The sequence below is a fragment of the Hippichthys cyanospilos genome, chromosome 1 (genome assembly GCF_059441005.1).
Source record: "Hippichthys cyanospilos isolate Australia breed blue-spotted pipefish chromosome 1, RoL_Hcya_1.0, whole genome shotgun sequence".
NCBI lineage: Eukaryota > Metazoa > Chordata > Actinopteri > Syngnathiformes > Syngnathidae > Hippichthys > Hippichthys cyanospilos.
Genome location: NC_142369.1, coordinates 31,611,177 through 31,631,553, shown reverse-complemented (window position 1 = coordinate 31,631,553; position 20,377 = coordinate 31,611,177). Strand labels below are relative to the sequence as shown.

The window sequence follows — 20,377 nt, the reverse complement described above, 5'->3', positions numbered from 1 at the left end:
ACAACAATAATGTGAAATTATTACTAATTGTTTTTCATGTTTATATTCTCATCAGTTCATATTTAGTACATTTACACTGGATAGCAAGGAATAATAGCAAACAACAAGATAAATTGTGAAATAAATTAAAATAAGGATGTGATCCACTGAAGTGCTTAAGGGACCATTCTTAAGGAAAACCTGTTGGAATCTGCAAAAGTCCTAAGACAGAGACGGAAACATATCTTCCAACAGGACAATGAGCCAAAACATCAAGCCAAATCTACAACGGAACGGTTCACAAGCAAACATATCCAAGTGTAGAATGACCTCAAAGAGTTTAAAATATGAAAGAAATTTCCTTCCACTTGTTTGTTTTATATATATATATATATATATATATATATATATATATATATATATATATATATATATATATATATATATATATATATATATACACACACACAGTCGGCCCCCGGTTTACGAACACCCTGTTTTACGAACAATTCGACTTACGAGCATGGACCACACTTACGAGAAAACCTTTCGTCTTATGAACAATCGGACACGCCGGCCATTGTGTATGCATATATATTTTCGCTTAGTTGCATCAACAAAATCAGCAGTTGACGCTTGTGATAATAACGTGAACGCTATTGCTCTTACAACGTCACAGTCACTGTCTCGGTCACGGTGTCAGTCACGGAGTCAGTCATGGAGATGCCAATATGCTATTGGTCGATTAAGGTCACCCGGTCTCACTCACGGAGATGCTATTGGCCGGCGTCACGTCAATCACAGAAATGCTGATATGCTATTGGCCGAACGCCTTTATCTAGCTTGATGGCACAGCTGGTCAGGATGGAAGGAAGGAGAGAAAATGAGTGAAAAACGGAAGGAAGGAATGTTGTGAAGACTTTGCAAACTTTATCTGTTAGACATGGCTTCTAAAATTGCAAGTGGCGGTAAAGGAAGAAGTAAGAGGATGATGACAATAGAAACCAAGCAGGTGATAAAAAAAATTTTTTTTAAAAACGAAGGAGGCGCACGCATGGTTAACCTTGCTCGTGAGTATGGCCGTAACCGCTCGGCAATCTTCTAAGGGCAAGACTTTCCTTGCCGGGGGACGGACCTCGATCGACAACAAAATTGAGAGGCTTCTTCTATTATGGATTAAAGAGGAGGAAATCGCCGGTGATATGTTCTAGTTTGAGAAAAGTTCCCGTTTAAGAAAATAAATCAATAAATTCTGCGGGTTGGTCTCTGCTCCCCTCCGCCTCCACCCAGCTCAAGTCACGTCGCCCCAAAGGTAAATGTCATTTTTCCTTTGTATATGTTATTTAATTTAACTGTACAATAGATTATGTTATTCATTTTTAATATGTGTATCAAGTCGTGATGTTTTTACCTAAGGTTTTTGCGCGCGTTGCACGCATTCACTAACATAGGTTTGGATTGCCCGTCATACGAGCAGTTCAAGTTACGAGCGTAGCCGCTGAACGGATTAAGTTCGTAACACGGGGGCCCACTGTGTGTGTGTGTGTGTGTGTGTGTGTATATATATATATATATATATATATATATATATATATATATATATATATATATATATATATATATATATATATATATATATATATATATATAGAGAGAGAGAGAGAGAGAGAGAGAGAGAGAGAGAGAAAAGTATAATAGAATAAAGAATAAATTATTCTGCATCAGAATAAAAATAAAATAACTCTCTGTCCCTAATTTACGTGGAGAAACATTTTCAAAAAAACTCTACCTTCTTCGCTTCCTTCCCTCATTCATCCTTTGTGCTCATCATTTGCTCTCCCTCTCTCTGGGCTTTGATATCTATCCTTCTTCCTCCATTTTTTTTCTCCCCCTCTCAGCTATCCTTGCTTAGCCTGAGTTATCATGATGATGATGAAGATGATATTTCCTGATCCCCCTGTTCTGGGTCACAGATTCCCTAAGGACAAAATGTGAGGAGGTGCCGGAGGAGGAGGTGCGTGTAAGGGAGAGGAGACTGAGAACATGCAGGAGGAAGATTCCAACGAGAAGACGAACCGTGTCTCCATCAGGTCTCGTATGGAAGCCACAGTGGGTCCGGATCCCAAGTGATTGTAGTAGGGCCCTTCATCTTTCTCCAGGATTTGTTCTAAAAAAGAGAGAAACTCAATCATGACTAACCCGTGTTCAAGATTGCAAATAGCTTCGAAATATACAACTACAGTGAACTTTTCGTTCAGCACCACATCAAATTCATTATAATACAAGCTAGTTAATGATGTTAGTGCGGAAAGTGTACTATGTGTCGCTCAAGTTAAAATGTAGCAAGAGATCACTTTGCCTGCAGAGGGGCACCAGGGCGTGACGCAAGGCAAACACCGGGTTATATCCTGTGTTTATGTAACACTGAGCTCATTTACAATTTGTGTGATGTTAAATAAATGACTTTATGGTCTTGTTGCTCGGTACAGGTACCTACTGCAACTAATGAATATGTCAGTCACGATAACAGACTTTTCAAGTTGATATGTTTTTGCAGGATGTATCGCAACATAAACAATTGTGTCATTGTTTTTTTCTTTGCCAGTGATATATTGATGCAAGCGATAAAATACATCTTTTTGAAGAGCGAGACAATTTTTCGTCAATTCTCAAGAATACGGAACATTTGCATTGAAATGTCTACCAATAAAATGTAGATGATACATCTACATAAAAATCAAAAGTACACAGTTTCTGTTAAAAAAAAAAAAGCACTTCAACAAATATTAACACAACACGTATGCTCTAAGTCAGCGGTTCTCAAAAATGGGCTGACTGCAGAGGGTCTGTGAAATATACCTGGGGTATTAATAAAAAAATATACATATTTGTGTTAATTTCATTTGATTTTATATTAAATTATAAAAGTATTGACGACTTTTCCATAAAGCAATCAATTCAACCAATTGAATACATTTTTAAAAAGTAATAATGTTGTTATTTGCCAAATACACTCACTTAAACCACGTCATCATCAAGAGCTTGATTATTTAATCACACAATATTTGGTAGACACCTGTTTGGGGCAAATTGACCCAGTTTGTGATGAGGAGTGTGCAATTCGTAATTTTTATTTTGTAAACTGCAGTATGACTGAAAACTAAGATATATTTGTTTACACATTTGTTCAAATTGACCCAGTTTGTGATGAGGAGGCGTACAATTTGTGATTTTTATTTTGTAAACCGCATTATGGGTGAAAAGTAACATATATTGTTTACATACTTGTTGGACCTGACCCAGTTTGTTAAGAGGAGGCGTGTATTTTGTCATTTTTATTTTGTAGTATAGCTGAAAAGTAACATATATTTGTCTATATAATTGTTGTCAATTGAATATGTTGGTGAACGAAAGGGGCACTTATGTTTGGTTTAAATTGTTTATGTTTTTTTGTTTGTTTTTTTTTGGTTTTGCAAACATTTACAGTGGGGGTCACTGGCAAATTTAATTTCCAAAAAAGGGGTCCCAGACTCCCCAAAAAATCAGAGAAACCCTGCTGTAAGTATTGGCAGAGAAAATTGAGATGTCTCCATTGGAATGTTGTCCTTCACCTAGTTTCCCAAAACCATTCAAGCCTTGGAAAATTAGCCTAAATGACCTTGGAAAAGCCTCATTTTTTTTAAAAAGACAATTTGTTCTGCCTAGCAACAATAGTCTGAAGTTGGGTCAAATAAGATAGAATGATCAATACAATATGGAAGGGTGTTTTGTCACTGACTGAACACCCTTCCATCCAACACTGACTGAAAACCTCTTCAGCCATATCCACCAGCCTTGTTAAACACATTATATTTTAACAAAGGTATTTGACTTATCCATACTTGTGTTGACCTTTTTTTAAAGGTCCATGACCCCATGACACCGACCAATAGTAGACCAGTATCTTAGAGACACCTAAGATAGCAGACCTGCAATGTAGTGACGTAAGCAGTGACGCGACTAGTGACGTATTAGCGCGGTCACGGACACACGCTGACCGCCATGTTTGAGAAGTTATTGTTTTTTTATGTCTGAGGCTAAAAAATGGCGTAAAGAAGGGACAAAAAAGCTTTGCGATCCACGACGTAAGGTGAAAAAACGTAAAGCAGGAACGTCGAAAACAGGGGGTCCACTGTACACTGAATATTTTCAAGGTATTTAAATATTTTTTTCTTAATGTTGCTTAGATAATATATATTGGTGTTTAAAGCTAAATATTAACAAAGACAATTTTAGAGATAATGTCGTAGACTGACCGGGTGGAACTTTTTTCGTCTTGCTCCTGGGAATATTAAAAATCGAGGCTCACAACACAACAGAACTGACACACATTAAAGAAAAAAAAACACATATCACTGGAAAATAAAGACTGCCTCTACTAAACATAAGAATTTACTTCTTTACTACTGTCCAATTATTTGAACTTCTTAGTGGAAACTATCACACTACATTTTTGCTAAATATTTTTTTTTAGCAATTATGTTTTTGCTTGTGTGGCAATACGGTCAAGCGAGGTAATCAGAAACAATTCACAATGAATGAATCCCGAGGGAAAAAAATGTATGTCTCCATGGGGTGAGCGGATATTTTTGTTTCAAATAGCCAACACAACCTTGCCATTAATTACAGTGCAAGAAACTACAGTATTTTCAGGAAATAATGTACATTGGAATTCTGACACGGTGCTTCATAATGATTGGCCCCAACTGTAGCTGTATACAGTACCGTATAGAATGTTTTGAATACAGCAAAAGACACTCATTTTGAAATTCAAAGTAAAATTCTCAGTAGAACGACTGACATTTCGCAAAATGTTTACAAATCTTGACAGTGACTTACCCACACAGGTGCAGGTAGGGAAATCTGCCTGCAGATCTTTAGAAGGTGTATCCAACAAGCTTCTGGTGGGGGTGTCTAAATACTTTAAGGGGGACTCTAAGAATCCTTTCAGAGATGGAGAGAAGGGCAGTCCATCCTTAGTGGGTGTGTCCTCCTCAGAGTAGCAAGTGGTGGAAAGAACAGCTACGTCACCCATGGTTTCAATTTTCATCCGTTTCGGCACGGGGGAAGATGGTACACCGAAGGTTTCCTGAATCTGATGTTGCTGATGCATATCAAGAGGAGACTCCTGATTTTGAGAGGTTGACTGGGGCTCGTGCTGTTCCTTCACTGGGGTCACTGTCGATGCTTGGTTTGAGGTAAGTTCATTTTGGGCTTCAGACTCATTTTCTGGGGCATCCATCTCCTTTTTATTCATATGAGGTGTGTCGCTGGACTCGGGAGTGTGTTTGAAGGATGGCGCATTCTGAGTGGACAATGATGTGAGATCCTGGGCACTGATTTCGGACTGATTTATTTTCTGCAAAGCTATAACCGTCTCAGACACAGCTTCGCCTGAGGTCATGTCTGCAGCGGAGTCCCCAAATTCTGCTTCAAATTGCAGGATCAGTTCTTCATATTTAGGGTCTACGTTCGTGAGACCCGACAACTGCGAGAAAGGGTTAGCTAGCGATGTGGAGCTTAAAGCTGAGGCAGCGCTAACATCGCTGTGGGCTAAACTATCCACTTTGTCTGATGTAGCATGGATGTCATGGGTCATTGGTTTGGGCTCAGAGTCCGTGAAGGTGGGGTTGCTTACTGACAATGCAGAATTTGTGGAAGAGGGAACCATCGAGAGGTTGGAACTTGATACCTGAGATTGAGCTGGGGCAGGGAGGTCTGCAGCAGCCGCCTGAGTGGAGTTGCTGTGGGAGGGCAAAAGGGGCAGTGAAGTTGGTTGCAGGTTATTCAGGGTATTGGCTTGGCCCATCATAAGGACAGGTGTTTTTTCCACAGTTATCTGACTCTTAGGCAGGAATGTTGGCATAGAGGCTTTTTGCTTGGTCTTCTTGATTACAATCTGTTTGGGTTTAGGAAGGATAGGGCCTGGGAGCATCCCGCTCATTGTTTTGATGACAGGGGATCCTTGGCTTATTTTCTTCCTCTTCGGTTCCTTGGGCTCCTGTTTTAAGCTCAGATGATTGAAACTATTGGCCTCCATCTTTGGCCACCATTTTTTTAAGTTTTGGAAAGGCGCAGGGCCTGGTGAGCCAAAGCTAGGGGGATGACTAGAGAAGAGATTCCTCTTGTAGTGAAGGTGCTGTTGCAGAGCTGCCTGAGTTGAGTGTCTAATGGCTGCCTGACCAGGAGACATGGGAGTACCGGGGTCATGGCGAACCTGAAACTGACCATTATCCATGTTGTAATGTCCCATGGAGGCAGAATGACCTCCAAAGTCTGGCTCTTGCTTTATTCTGGGCAAAGATGGCTTGCTCTGTGCCTGCATGTTCCCATTTTCGGTAAGATGCTGTGTGAATGGGAGCTTGAAAGATGCATTTCTGAAATTTCCACTGGTATCACCCAGGAGCTGTTTGAGCTCTGACATTGGGTCCGACCGAGCGTGAGGTGCACCAGCATAACGGGGCTGGTGCTCTTCAGAACTTCCACGTGTGCCCTGGACCCACTGCTGGGCATACGGGGAAAAACTCTGATGGTTTCCCTGGCTTGGAAATGGAGAGGTAGAAGCATGGGTGGGCTGACCTTGTGATTGGGGCCTACGGTGCTCACAGGACACTGCCACCAGCTGGTCAGTGTTTATTCCTGGAGGGACGGACTGAGAGCGCGATGATGGACAGCTGACCGCAGGGTTCGGAATCAACTTAGTGCAATGAGGAGCATGCGATGAGATGTTTGGGGCATGTTCGTGATGATGGAGACTATTATTAAGGAGTGCTTGGTCTATAGCACCGGTCCCTTGAGTCCCAGTCCCAGATAACTGTGTAAGGGCTTCTATGGCAATAGCTGTTTGAAGACTGACGTTTCTTTCCTTGGCTATAGAGAGCACCTGGGGAGAGCAGGGAATTGGAGGGAGTTTCGAACGGGGTACTTGGCCACCATGAGGACCTTTGGGTTTTTGTTGTTGCTGGAGGTATGAAGAAGTCACCTGGTGGTGGCCGCCATTCACCTGGAGATAGCGCTGATTCTGATGATGATTTTGCCGAATGTTCGGCTGTTCATGTATGGAGTCAGTGCTGTTGCTGGTGCCTTGATTCTCACTGGTTGCCAACTTAATCTTCTTCTCCAGCCACTCAAGGTAGTCTGGACAATCAGGTCCATCACAGTCGCAGTTAGGAGGCTTGAGACCATGTTTTGCATGGTTCAGTGCTGTCTGGAGGGTTTTCATGTCTTCTGCGGGTGAGTTGCTTGTGTCGGCAGCCCCTGCAGTCTGTCCAACTCGACCCCCACCAGCACCCATATCCCGGGTGAATTTCTCATACAGCTGCACCATGTCAGGCTGCGCTTGGATGCAGGAAGAGGTGGAGGAAGGAGGTAAGGTGCCGGCAATGGCAGAAAACGAGACCAGATTGTGAGCATCTTCCATATCCACATGGTGGATAGGTTTACTTGGGTTTGCTTCACCGCTGTTATGTTTCAACGATGATTGCTGTTGAAGTTTGCCATGTGTTGGCACCCAGCACTGCTTTTGAGGTACAACTGCTGCTTTCTTCTGTTCCGTTTCAAGTGATGTCTCAGTTGTAGAACAGCCATTCACCCCATTGGGCAGTTCCAGGCTCAGCACGCCTTCCTGGAGGCAGTCATGTGACCCAATTTCCATCTGGTCTCTACCTCTGGGGCCATCCAATGAAGTGACTTTGTGAACAGTCTGAAAGACAAAAATAAACAAAAACCGAAGCGTTGAGTTTTCAAGAGAGTGACTTATGGTAGAAACATCAGTGTGCGGTAGGCACTAAATCTTCACATTTACACATTCCCAAGCAATTAAAAGACTGAACAAAATAAGTGCATCTTTCCTTTCCTTTCTAATCATTCTTTCTATGCTCCATGTTTCTCTTCCTCTTTTTACAAATAAACAAGAACACGCCCAGTGCAGTAAAGTCAAATAGATTAGGTTAGCAAGTAAGATATACAGCAGGGATCACCAACCTTTCTGAATCTGAGAGCTACTTTTTGGTACAGAGTAATGCAAAGGACTACCAGTTTGAGACAGACTTCTGAAATGACCAACTTGAGGTATCTGTCATAATGTTCTCGTTATAGGTTAGTTATTGTTATTTTCTTTTATATGGAAAAGCGAACATGTCAATAACTTCTCACAAAATTAAGAAACAGATGTAGTAAATATGTAAATCAAGTGTAATATGTAAATTAAATGTAAAATATGTATAACTTCATAAAATTTCTGGAAAATCATAATGTTGTATAACTTGTAAGCTATTTGCAGAACAGAACATGCCTGTGGGCACTGCATTGGTAACCCCTGGTATAGATTATTGCTTTAGAGGACAAATGGCACAACAATCTGTGTCAGAATTGTTGAACTAAGCAAATCAGTCTGTTAGAAATTAACCCACAGAACAAGGAGACATGGACACACATTGAGGGGCAAACAGAGAACAGAAATAGGGAAGTTATCATTATTGAAACTCTTCGATAATGAATGCACCAAACAAATGTACCCAAACTTTGAACCTGAGGTGACCCACTGTCTCGGTTTTTTGGGAAAGGTGACAAGTTAACTCTGCTGGTCCGGTTGTAGTAATTGTCTTTTTGCAGATATTGCACCAATTGCAACAAAATGTGTCTTTACAAAACTTGAAATCCATAATCGAGACAGTTAAGTATCACTGATAGCAAGTCTGTGTAACTCCTTGTCTAACTACCGCATGATACATTACACTAAGAACAAGGAAGTTAAATGTCCAACTCAGAAAAAAAGGAATTTCAGCATATAAAATAGTAACACCAATTTAGTAGAAAAAAATACTACACGTGAACTACTCGTAAACTACTGATAAAGCTGAATTCAAGTCTGACCAACAAAGATAAGAGCAAACAGAAATCATTTACAGAGTCCAGGTAGTGGCCTACTACACCAGAATGCGGCAGAGTGAGTTTAGCACATATTTTGAAGACAGTGAACTGTGTTGAACGGAATTAGATCGGTTGGATCATTTTTAGTTCAACCAGTCCGACCCAATCCACAAACGCAACGATGTTCTATGTCCTCAACTTCACTTTGAACAACATGCCATAGCACAGATGAGCTGTCACCATGATTGCCTTATTCCTGTTTTTGTCACATGAGCAGATGTTTCACATGAGCAGCTGTTGTACTGTGATGTCAGTATTTCCTGACAAACTTGTAACGGTAGCCACTTTTACCCATCCATCCATTCATCCTAATGCCACTTATCCTCACTAGGGTTGCTGGCCCGCTGGTCCCTATCCAAGGTGTCTTTGGGCAGTAGAAGGGGGTATACCCTGAAATGGTTGCAGGGCACATAGGGACGGACAAGCATTCACACACCCAAGCACACCTAAGAGCAATTAAGTGTGTCCAATACACCTGCCATGCATGCTTTTGGAATGTGGGAGGAAGAACCGGAGCAAGCTGGAATTGAACTCGAGACTCTGAACTGTGAGGCCGACATGCTAACCACCATTCCACTGAGCAGCCCAGTAATAACATTTAGAATGACAAAGAGAATCAGATTTGTATAGGATGAATATCAACTGATCTGCAAGGCTGCAGCATTGGTATCAATAATCAACATCAATAATGAATATAATACAAGATATTGAGTCAGTCCTAGTTAGCAAAAGCTAAATGAAAAAATATCACACTCAGGGTTTGCACTGAATGGAAAGCTCTTGGTCAAAGCAAAGCACGCAAAGGAAAAATAATACCTCAAAAAAACCTAAATAAAAAATCTTTAAATGTTCTGCACTTTGCCAAATTTGATCATTCTACAGGTCAATTGTGCCGAATGTGTAATTTATCATAGTTTTTCATGCAATGAAACATTATTCAGGTTTTCCTTTGAAGTCCTATCCAATTTCTTTTAATGAATTGGATATGTACCCAAGGCAACTGCAGCCTGGACGTTCAGGTCATGCTCATCCAACTCATACATCACCAAAAAGGGTGAAAAGGGTATATACCTAATGAATCCATTTCACCAAAAAATACATATATGCATGGAATGTAAACTGATGTACTATTACACCCAAGCCTCACGCGCGATCTTTTTTGGAAAGCTAGGATGAAAAAGATGAATTAAGACTCATGTCAATACAAATAACCGATTCCGAAAAATGCAGATCCTACATGAGTCGGACAATCCCAATCAAGTATGTGCGGATGTTGAATTACTGGTCAGGCGGTATTTTTGGATCTTTTGAATTCACCTTCTGTGCTCAGTGTCTAGTGATGTTCCCAAGGGGTGGTGATGGCAGTGCTAAGAGGTGGTTTGGGGTTAGAGAAGAGGGGGTTGGCGGGGGTGGCAGCGAACAGCCGGCAGGCAGTACGTGAGAGGCCCCATGTCTGCACTATCAGTGGCATCAGATGGGAAAGAGGAAGGGGGTGGGGGCCGTGTGCGGCTGTTATGAGAACTGCAGTGTTGAAACAGACTGACTGCAACATCCCACTATCACACACACTGCCCCTCACTTACACTGTCCTTTCCTTGTTTTCTCTCAGTTGAAATAAGCAAAAGCAACATGGGCAAAGCGAGTTGAGATGGACCACAGCGGTGGACTTTGCTTGAGCAACATCTGTCAACTATGTTGCAATAGACAGTGACACTTCAGCTTTTATTCAAAATGACTCATTGTCACTGATGGAAATTCAATGACTCCGTCAGCGTGCCTCTGTACAGACTAGGCGATATTTTATCTAATATTCACACTACGGCCGAATCTTCCCTCGTTCGGCTGCACAAACAACACACACACACACAGCCACACATTTCTTGGCAAGCTTCCAAAAGTGCATCCAGAGAGGGGGAAAAAAAATCTCAGGAGACTTTTAAATCCAACGCATCTCGTCAGCTTAATTGACACTGACAATGAAAATGAAAGAGGAGGAGACAAAGCATATAAAGAGTGGTGTTGCTAAGGGGCTCCAGCCACTAAGGAGACAGCTGAACCCAAATCCCTGATTCACAACACTCGCCATCATCCTCCTTCTTCCTTCACCCCTCCCCTTGCCGCTGCCTCCAAGGAGCATGAAGCAGAAATCCTGACTACATGAACAGAGCTAAAGGGCAACTTACATGGTACTAGACGTCCAGACAGAAGTACCGGTCGGAGGACAGACAGCAGAGACGCCGGCAGGGAGGAGCATGAGCAATGTTGAGGTGTCCCAACAGCGATGCGAGCAAATTGAACGCGCCGTGTTGTAATTCCTCCTTATTTCATTCAGCCAGACAGAGAGAGCTGCAAAATCCAGATGCGTGCATTCACACCCGACCAGCCACACGTAAAAAAACACCTCCCCCTAACGCGGAGCACGCCTTCGTCATGGCTTGGCTTCCCCTTATGGCTGCCACTTTCCTTTCTCTCCTTTTTCTTTTCTCATTATCTCTGTCCGCTCCTGCCTTCCCTTTTTCAATATCCTCTTTCTTTCTTTCTCTCAGCTGCACATGCAGTCGGCTTCTCAGTCAACACCCTCCCCCCCACCTCTCTCTCTCTCTCTCTCTCTCTCCCTTACTCTACTCCCCTTCCTCTCATGCAGCCTTTACGTACATCCATCTCCACTGCTCTCTCGCTCTCTCTCCAGTGTGTGCAGAGCGAGGGGCCATTATCTGAGCCACAGCGGGCACGTACGATGGAATGGAGGGGTGTGCAGTGAACAGAAACAGAAAGCGCAGTGGGCTACAGTCACTAGGAAACAGCAGCGCTGACTGCTTTCAGCTCCACCCAACGCACTCTCGTTTGTCACGTAGAAGGCTTTACCCAAGCCTTTTGGTTTGTCCGTTTCAATCCGACGTGAGACTGCTTTTGTTTGATTTCATGCATTGAGCCTTGGACGCACACTTTCATTCATCAGTGGCAGCCACGGGAAAAAGCGGCATCGCATTGCTTGAGTACGCGCCATGCCGTTGTTGCTGTTTTTCTTCCGATAACATTCTCTTTCAGTGAGGCGCACCGTGAGCGATAAAGCGACCCGGGCCGGTTCCTCCATGTCCTCGGGTTCCTCTCGTGAAACCTGCAGTCGATGCCCAAGTGAAGCCACACAAGCGGGAGAGCGACTGTTTTCAGACATGCTAGCCCTTCCGCCAAAAAAAAAAGAAAAAAAAAGGAGAAACTGGAGTTTTGATATCATCTTTTCATTAAGCAACATGGGAATGGAGATCGGATATCGGGGTCAAAATACATGGTGGAAAGCGGGAGTCGGAAAAATGGATGACATTCTTAGATTAGCGAGGATGACGAGCAGGATAACACTCGAGCAGGGAGATTCTTTGGCGAACTTCCTCTTGGAAGAGTCACTTTGCTTGTCTGGCGACCGGCAGTCAGAAAGCCACTGGATTTGCAAATGCGCGAGCCTCGTTGTCTTGTCGACCAGGCCAAGATGAAACCGCCTGTTGTTGGTTCCTAATCAACGTTCGACCATTGCTGTCGCCGTCGCTTTCAAGCGTGTTCTCTCGCCTACTTGCTGGCTGATTGGTCTTGCGGAGTCGCTCCTCTTCTCAATAATCGCTGGGATTCGGCACACGTCCGCAGCCAGGTGAAGGAGCAGAAAAAACATGGCTGCCTCCTCCAAAGCACATCGCCGTCAGCAGCTGCATAGTATAATTCTCTTACACAATTGAGCATTTGCTGACTTCGCCATGCTTTAACAGAACTGACTTCCACTCCTACTTCGGTCGTTCTCTGTCTCTCTTAGCCTCCCCGCTCTCTCATTTTCTAGAGGCTTTCTCGGTCCGCCTCCCTCTCCGTTTCCATCCCCGAGTCTTTTCTTTCTCCAGGTCCAGACCGTTGAACATTGTCTGGCGCTCTGTTGCCGCACGTATTTTTATACATACACACAAAACAGATGAGCGCCATCCCCAGCAAAACGGCGCAGCCTGAGCTTTCCGAAGGAAGGACAGAAGTGGAGCATAGGTCACATGACCATTGCGGGCCAATGAGCGAGAGGAAGGGCAGTAAGCAGACGAGGCAGGAAGCACATGTTGACATGCTGTCGTTACATCATCGGCATCATCACGTCATCATTAGAATCCGCGTTTCCCACCCGCAAACACAATTGCCTCTGCCGCTCGGTGGGCATCACCCACCGCGTGCGTGCACGAACACTGGAAAAAGTTGCACTTTCATTCAAGTAACTGTTCTGGCTCACTCCCCCGGCTGTAGTGACACAGCAGTACGGGCTCAACACTCGCCTTGGATCACACGCTCGGCACTCAAACGTCCTCCTTCTAAAGTCAACTCTTACACTCCGGCTGAATTTTAACATTATCCAACGGTAACACACATTCAAATACTGTATCAGTAAAGTAACGGGACATGACATATCTTTCACGTGCGCATGTTGTGGTCTACCTATCTTAAATACAATTGGGTGAAGGTTGACTTGAATGTCCTTACTGGAGACGTTTATATGATAGTATGGTAGTATGATAGTATGGATAGTATGGTAGTATGATGAAATTACGAATGAAAAAAACATGAAAAAAAAATTTGAGACGAATCAATCAGCACAAATAATTAAAAATGTTGTTACTGCCCTGTATGATTCTTAATTAAAACATAAGAACTATCTATATTTGGGATAAAAAACAAAGACATGCAGTCAGTCAGTCAGAGACATTATTGCCTTAAATTTCCCTTGGTAACATGCTCAGTCTTGATTGACGATCAATTGAACATGTTAGCTAAATGAATTTAGTGAGCTCAATGGGGTTAAAGCCTACACCACAAGGTTCACAATGACCTCATCTGACATCACCTTGGATCCATTTCTAACTCAATCATTGAACCTAATGACGAAAAAAAACAATAGAAAAGTGACCTCAAATCAACCTCATTCATAAAACAACCAGAAATGAAATTCACTGTTGTACACCGATAATTTTCAAAGATAAAACAATGGCACAAAACAAACAGCGTCATATTTTGCATGACAGTCAAATTGAAGTAAGACTTACAGTGAACATGCAGTAACCTGGCAGTGAGTGTAATTTTAAAAGAAATCCCACCACATTATTTCGTCCGACCATCACTCGGACAAGCTGCTCTCCACTGTTTCCTCCAGTTGTCTTTTCTTTGTCTCTGTCATTCTCCTTTTCTCAGCAGCACACAGGAAAAGTAGGAGGCATGACTGACAACACGAGTCGATTGTGAGCGGTGTGTTGGTTTGTCTTGCATATGACTAAGCCTGAGTCATCTCTTCTTCCAAATGAGTGCTAGCATAAACCCCCTAAAACACCAGAGCGGCGTGGAAGTTAAAGTGTCAAACAGCGGTGGGAGGTCTGAGTACGAAATAGCTTGGTTAATATGTCAGCCATTTACATTGCTATAGTTCCGTATCACGTTGCCATTACTACAGTTTGATATCACTTTGCGTCACTATTGTTTGGAAGTTTGCGATGTTCTTTCCTAGTAAACCGTCACATGAGGATCAGTCAGGTTGATCGTGATCTCTAGTGTCAGCTGAATGCTTTTTTTTCTTCACCGCGGAATCCATTGACCTCCATACGCAATCCCCCCTCCCCCACAAAACAAGCCCCGGTTGCCCTGAAGTCTAATGGCATCAAGGTCATCTGAACTCTCTATTTCCCATCCCCCTCGCTGGGCTTTTGCATTTGGCTCTATTTCTTTACCTTCTCCCTTCACTACCAACGTCTGTTTCTCATTAAAGGCAAAGACACGCATGACAGCAATACTGCTGCAAATGCAAAGAAAACGTTCACACTGCACACAATATATGCAGGGCCAGTCAAGGATTCCCTCCCCCTTTCTTGTTTCACATGCACATGACTGAACACATGCATGCTAGTATGCATACAGTATTGGAGTGTTCACTAAAGGTCAGTGGGTTTATTGGAGGGTGGGACCAGAGCAGCAAGGCAACACAGACAACATACCATTGTGCTCAGAAGTTTACATTCCCAAGGAAAAACACAAACAAAAATTAAAACAGTATTTTTACACTCCTCATCGCCAAGAATGCCCTATTGATTTGAAGCTTGTATTGATCTCCTGTGGCCTAGGTTCAGAATTTCTCTTGGATCTCTGTGTAGAGTTTGTTTGTTTTCCCATTGCTTGTATTTTTTTTTTTTTTTTGTTAGGTTTTATCTCCAGGAACTCTAGAATCCTCCCGCATCCAAAAACATGTTTCATGGGCTAATTACATACTTTAAATAAATAGCTTGTCTATATGTGTGCGCAATGTCATCGGATGTAGGCGTAGGCTCAAGTTACTTGACGTTAATGGGGACAAGATGTATAGAAAACAGATGTCTGGATGTGGCCAAACAGCTCATTCATTGCCTCATTGGAACCCAAAAAAAGTTTTGTCCAGCTAAATCGTATATGGTGTATATGATTCTTGGTTAACCCATTCCGAGTGTATGATTAAAATGCCCTCATTTTCTTCAGTAAGTGCCTAGTTCATGCTAGGTTTCAGCTTTCGTAGTTCCTTGTTCCTGAATTTCCTCAAAAAAATGTCCTATATCTAAAAGTGACCGTTTTTCGGTAGTTACAAATTGCTAAGCGCATCAAATAAGTCTGTTATAAATCTGTTCATGGTTTTTGTCTTTTTTTTTTTTTCTCTCTCACCGACGTAAGCAACGTCACGGAGCTCGCGTTCCGCTTATGGTATTGAATAAAAAATGTCTGGCTAAGACAAAAAAAAAAAGCCTCAAAAAAAGACTGATAATAGCATCAGGGATAAAGTTGCCGTGTGTTTTCATTACGAACGTATGTGTATGTTTAAAAAGCGAAGGACCGATTTGACAACGCATATGCGGCATCACCATCCAGCCACCACAAGCACATCCGAAGTATGGTAAAACAAGGCATGGAAATTTAAAAAAAAATGCTATAAGTAGCAGTCAAATATCCACTGGTTTTCAAACAATTTAACGACGGAATACAATAATAAATTAGCAAAGGCCCAGGAGCTGACCAACAAGGTAAACAAAATAGTCCATTCCGTGATTTTTTTTTTTTTTTATTATCACACTTCATGATGGTCAGTGTGTGTATTTCTGAAAATTCACATCTTCATTAATGTAGGATGCATCTTTATCCTGATATCTATTTTTCTGTGTTAACTATTCTAATCGCTGGGGACATATTAACATACTCACCTGCACTTTTGATATAAAAAGATGTGGAGATGCTGCTTTTTTTGAAAAAGAATGTTTAATGTGTGCTCATAGATATGATGCCAAATATTAAGCAATGTTCAATATACATATCGCAATACACCTTTGCTGCATCGGAATGTATTGCTCGCTTTCATGCCGCCATACCAAGCACTAATAAATACCTTAAACCCTTTCACTACAACTCTTTTGTTAAATAAATAAATAAATCCTATGGCATATATTACTTGTTTATAAGTAAATATTAAAAAAATCCTACTTCCATAGACTAGGTTACAGACTGAGATTTTTGTCACATCGGTACTTTATAATATTGATCATTTAAATGTGCCGGAGAAGTGAAAATGAACACCAAACGCCTACAATACATCGTAATCAGTGTAATCTATAGTACCACGCATCTATAGCACATATTATCAATAAATGTCCGTAGTACTAGATTGTTATTTCACGAGAATGTATGTACAATGCAACCTACCTTACTAACAGTGGGCCCAGCTCTGGCTTGTTGTGTATGGAAAAGTTGCAAAAATGAGTAGGTTTATTGCTACAGGTTATTCAGGTTTCAGGTTATTGCTACGATTCCTAGACCTACTGCCATTTTTTGAAAAGCTGTGGAGTGAAAGGGTTAAACCATGAGTTCAACTACTCTTTTTTTGGCTTGAGGAGGAGGAAGAGCAATGTGTGACAACAGATGAGTGTGCTGTATGTATTTAGACCAGGTTGCCCGACTAGCTATTGTGATTACCTGCATGGCATTGAACAAAAAAAACAAACAAAAAACATATATATATATATATATATATATATATATATATATATATATATATATATATATATATATATATATATATATATATATATATATATATTTAAGAATGAAAATGTCAATGAATTAAAAAAAAAAGCAACAATTGAAAAAAAGAAGGACGTCAGTCGTCGCTTGGTTTTTGTTGTTCCTTAATTAACTTTGTTTAAAATTTCTTTCCAAACAACACTGTGTGAATGTGACTGTGTTGTTTGAATGGAGGCGGCATGGCTCGGTGGTTGGGTGGTCGTTTCCCTGGTGAGAGGCTGTCGCTTCAATCCCCCGACAACGGTGACCATGTCGAAATGTCCTTGAGCAAGGCGCTCAACCCCCAGTTGCTCCTGATGCTGCGTCATCAGTAGGTAAATGACTATTTGCTGTAAAGCCAGTCGAGTTTGGAGATGGAAAAGCGCTGTATAAGTGCAAGTCCATTTACATCAGAGCCTACTCAATCTGGTACACTAAATATTATCAAGTTGGTAGAGTGTTGTTGTGACTGTGCTTCCGGGAGGAACTTCAAAATAAAAGCATAACAAGGCCATTCTTATCATACATTACTAGTACCGTAATGTACAGTTTATTTTGAAGAATTGGCTGACTTCCTCACAACATTTGCTTTGACAATGAAACATTGCCTTGACAGGCAGCGCCGCAAGGTAGCCAGTAGTTGAAGTCCTGCCCTCATTGGTATCTACTCCTGCCCTCATTGGTCAATGGTCATACTCACACACGATGTTAGGTAGACCCGAAGGAAGAACAGGAAAGCGCTGCGCTGAACCGGAGCGTTGTAAATCTCTTACCTAGATTTCTTTTCTAATAAATTGGAGTTTCAAGTGTAAACTCTAAATGGTATCAGTTACGGGCTTGATTCGAATGGGACTTACGGCCACTTTTAATACTGTCCAATCATGGCTCTCTGTGACTATAGCCGAGGAGATGGGAACGGGAAGGTACAACAGTAGAGTTACTGTATAAGGTTTAATAATTTAAGATTTAAGTAAATATGTGTTCTGCAGTAGTTCGACGTCCAACGAGTGCCCGTGGCAAATGCATTTATTGTTAACTCTGGCATGTAGGGAACCTTCTCAGCGTATCCCTTCACAATATAGCTTTTTTAACATTTTTTAATGGAAAAAAAATAAAAATCCGTGATGCACTGAGGGCGTGACAAGGAAGGCGCAAAGTAGTAAGGGATAACTAAAAGAGATCGAGACAGAGAAAGAGAGAGAGAGAGGCGTAGGATGACAGTAAAAATATGGCGTGTTATATGCTAATATATTAGAAATTTTACATGATTGAGAAAGGTTTAGAATTTTGTTTTGTTTTTTACAATAAATAAATATTTTTTCAATACAGATCCTTTTGGTCAGTTTTTAAACAAAAAAAAAACAAAACTTATTTCCATTTAAAGCAGAGTACTACTATAAGGGCTGAAATGTACATTAAATGTACACAAAGAGATTATCACTATCCATATGATTTTTTTTTTAATAAGTAGGTTAATATATTCAATACAGTATATTTTTTATTTTGATTATTTTTTTTGTGGGTATTTTTTGGATCAATGCATTTGGTTCATTGTCCAGGCTGAGCCATAACTCCCTACATTCGGCGCGTGCAAGTCAGCATGAAAAGCCCAGCTGGGGAAGACCCCCCCCCCCCCCCCCCCCCCCCCCACAAAGCCCCCACTCCTGCCAAAAATCCACACAAAGAAATAGGAGGAGTGGCTTGGATGAAGAAAAAAAAAACATGGAAAACGGGTGCTCAAAGACAGCATAAGGAGCATGGAAGGCTGAATTTTTTTCAAGGCTGTCTCTTTGTGCATGCTCCTATAACATTAATAATTTACTCAATGCACACCATTTGTTAGACAAGAGCGTGTGACACAAAGGAGTATTGACAACATTTGAGGGACCTGGACAATTGTTAAGGGTGCAAAACAGTCAAAGGCAACTATGCTGCCAGACAATGTGTACAATGCAGGAGAATATTGTGGACATCAAGATCATGTGGTTGATTTACTCGAGCAGTTTTATCTGAAATTAAGCAAACGTATCTTCGAATTATTGTCTAGTGGGAATTAGACAAATATGGTGTGGTCAGAATGAAATAAAGATGGTCTTAAATTAGGCACAGCTCATACTTAAAAGGGAACAACAGAAAGAAAGCAATCCACTATTGCAAAGTGGCTGCCTGCCATCCTTGTCTCTCTCAGGACCTGAGCTAAGATTAGCTCTCCATATGCCTAGTCAGGCGGAGCCGGTCTTAAAGGGCCAGTGCTCAACGTACGTGCGATCGCGGCATGAAGCGCAAATAAATGCACCCGTGAGGGGCCCATTCACAATTTTCAGCTAAGTTACTCCCAACCTGCTTCTGTTGCTTGACCAATGGATAATTTGGTGCATGTTTTAACAGGCTGGTGCGTGTGTCTGTGATGGAAACTCGAACAGCTGTGGCGCCGTGTGACGTGTAAAACCTGGCATGCAGCGCTGCATTCATGTATGAAGCACGCAACCTAGTGGGAGCAGCAGCGCTGCCGGCGGTCATGTGAGAGTTAAAGAGTTAGAGCAACAGCTGAGAGCCCCACCCACATTTCTTTCCATACATTTTTTATTAACTGCGGCATCATGCAGCTGACAAATTGCCTTCCTTTCCCTTCTCTTCCATCAAACATGGCCTGAACTAGCAATGCCGAGATGACAACACTAAGACATTATCGTGCCAAGCTAATGTCGGCTCACTAGACACAGGTTGACTGATGATGCGTATGACATACCGAGGCTTGGAAAACAAACAGGTACAATAATCGATTGCTCATGCAAAAGACGTTTTCCCAAATAAAACTCTTCCATCATGTCAAATTCCAACCGTATCGAAAGGAAGTTTTCAAGGGCCTTTTCGTCACTGTTTTGAAAATCCAAATTCTTGAAACGAGGCCAGCTTTAGAAAATGTGACTGCAAATAATCTTGCACTTGGAATAGTTATGTTTTGTTTGTGTGTTCTGGGACAAGGAGGGCAAGCGAGAAAATATCATAATATCATGTACATAATTTGTTGGAATGTCTTGGAACTAGGGTTATTAGAGCAGCCACAATCTAAGAAAATAACTCAAACTGAACTTAGATTAAAAAATACACATTTTCATTCAAATAAAAGAATAAAAATGGGAGTGCTTTAAAAAAAAACAATAATTAAATGAAACTACCTAAGTCATGTTTGGAAAACTAATTAAAACTATACGTACAGCCAAAAAATCATTCCTTTCTGTCTTGAACATTTAATTTCATGAGTGTACTTTCGCGGTTCCTTTTATATGTTTCAGTATTAATCTATGACCATTCAGAAAAAGGAAATTCCAACAATTGTTTTGGATTT

At 41.5% G+C, this 20,377-nt stretch overlaps 1 protein-coding gene across 3 annotated transcripts in view; it reads right to left on the bottom strand.

Annotated features, from left to right (window-relative positions):
* Positions 1–20,377, bottom strand: part of tet3 (tet methylcytosine dioxygenase 3) — a 45,456-nt gene that overhangs the window by 14,413 nt on the left and 10,666 nt on the right. For 2 of the 3 annotated variants that reach the window (XM_088408251.1, XM_088408259.1), the window contains 2 exons: positions 4,858–7,720; positions 2,056–2,146 (listed from right to left, as the gene is read on the bottom strand). In XM_088408251.1, the coding sequence (XP_088264377.1) occupies positions 2,056–2,146; positions 4,858–7,720 (2,954 nt within the window). Of the gene's footprint in view, positions 1–2,055; positions 2,147–4,857; positions 7,721–11,132; positions 11,479–20,377 lie in introns of those variants that run through there. The other variant, XM_088408266.1, reaches the window with a different exon arrangement.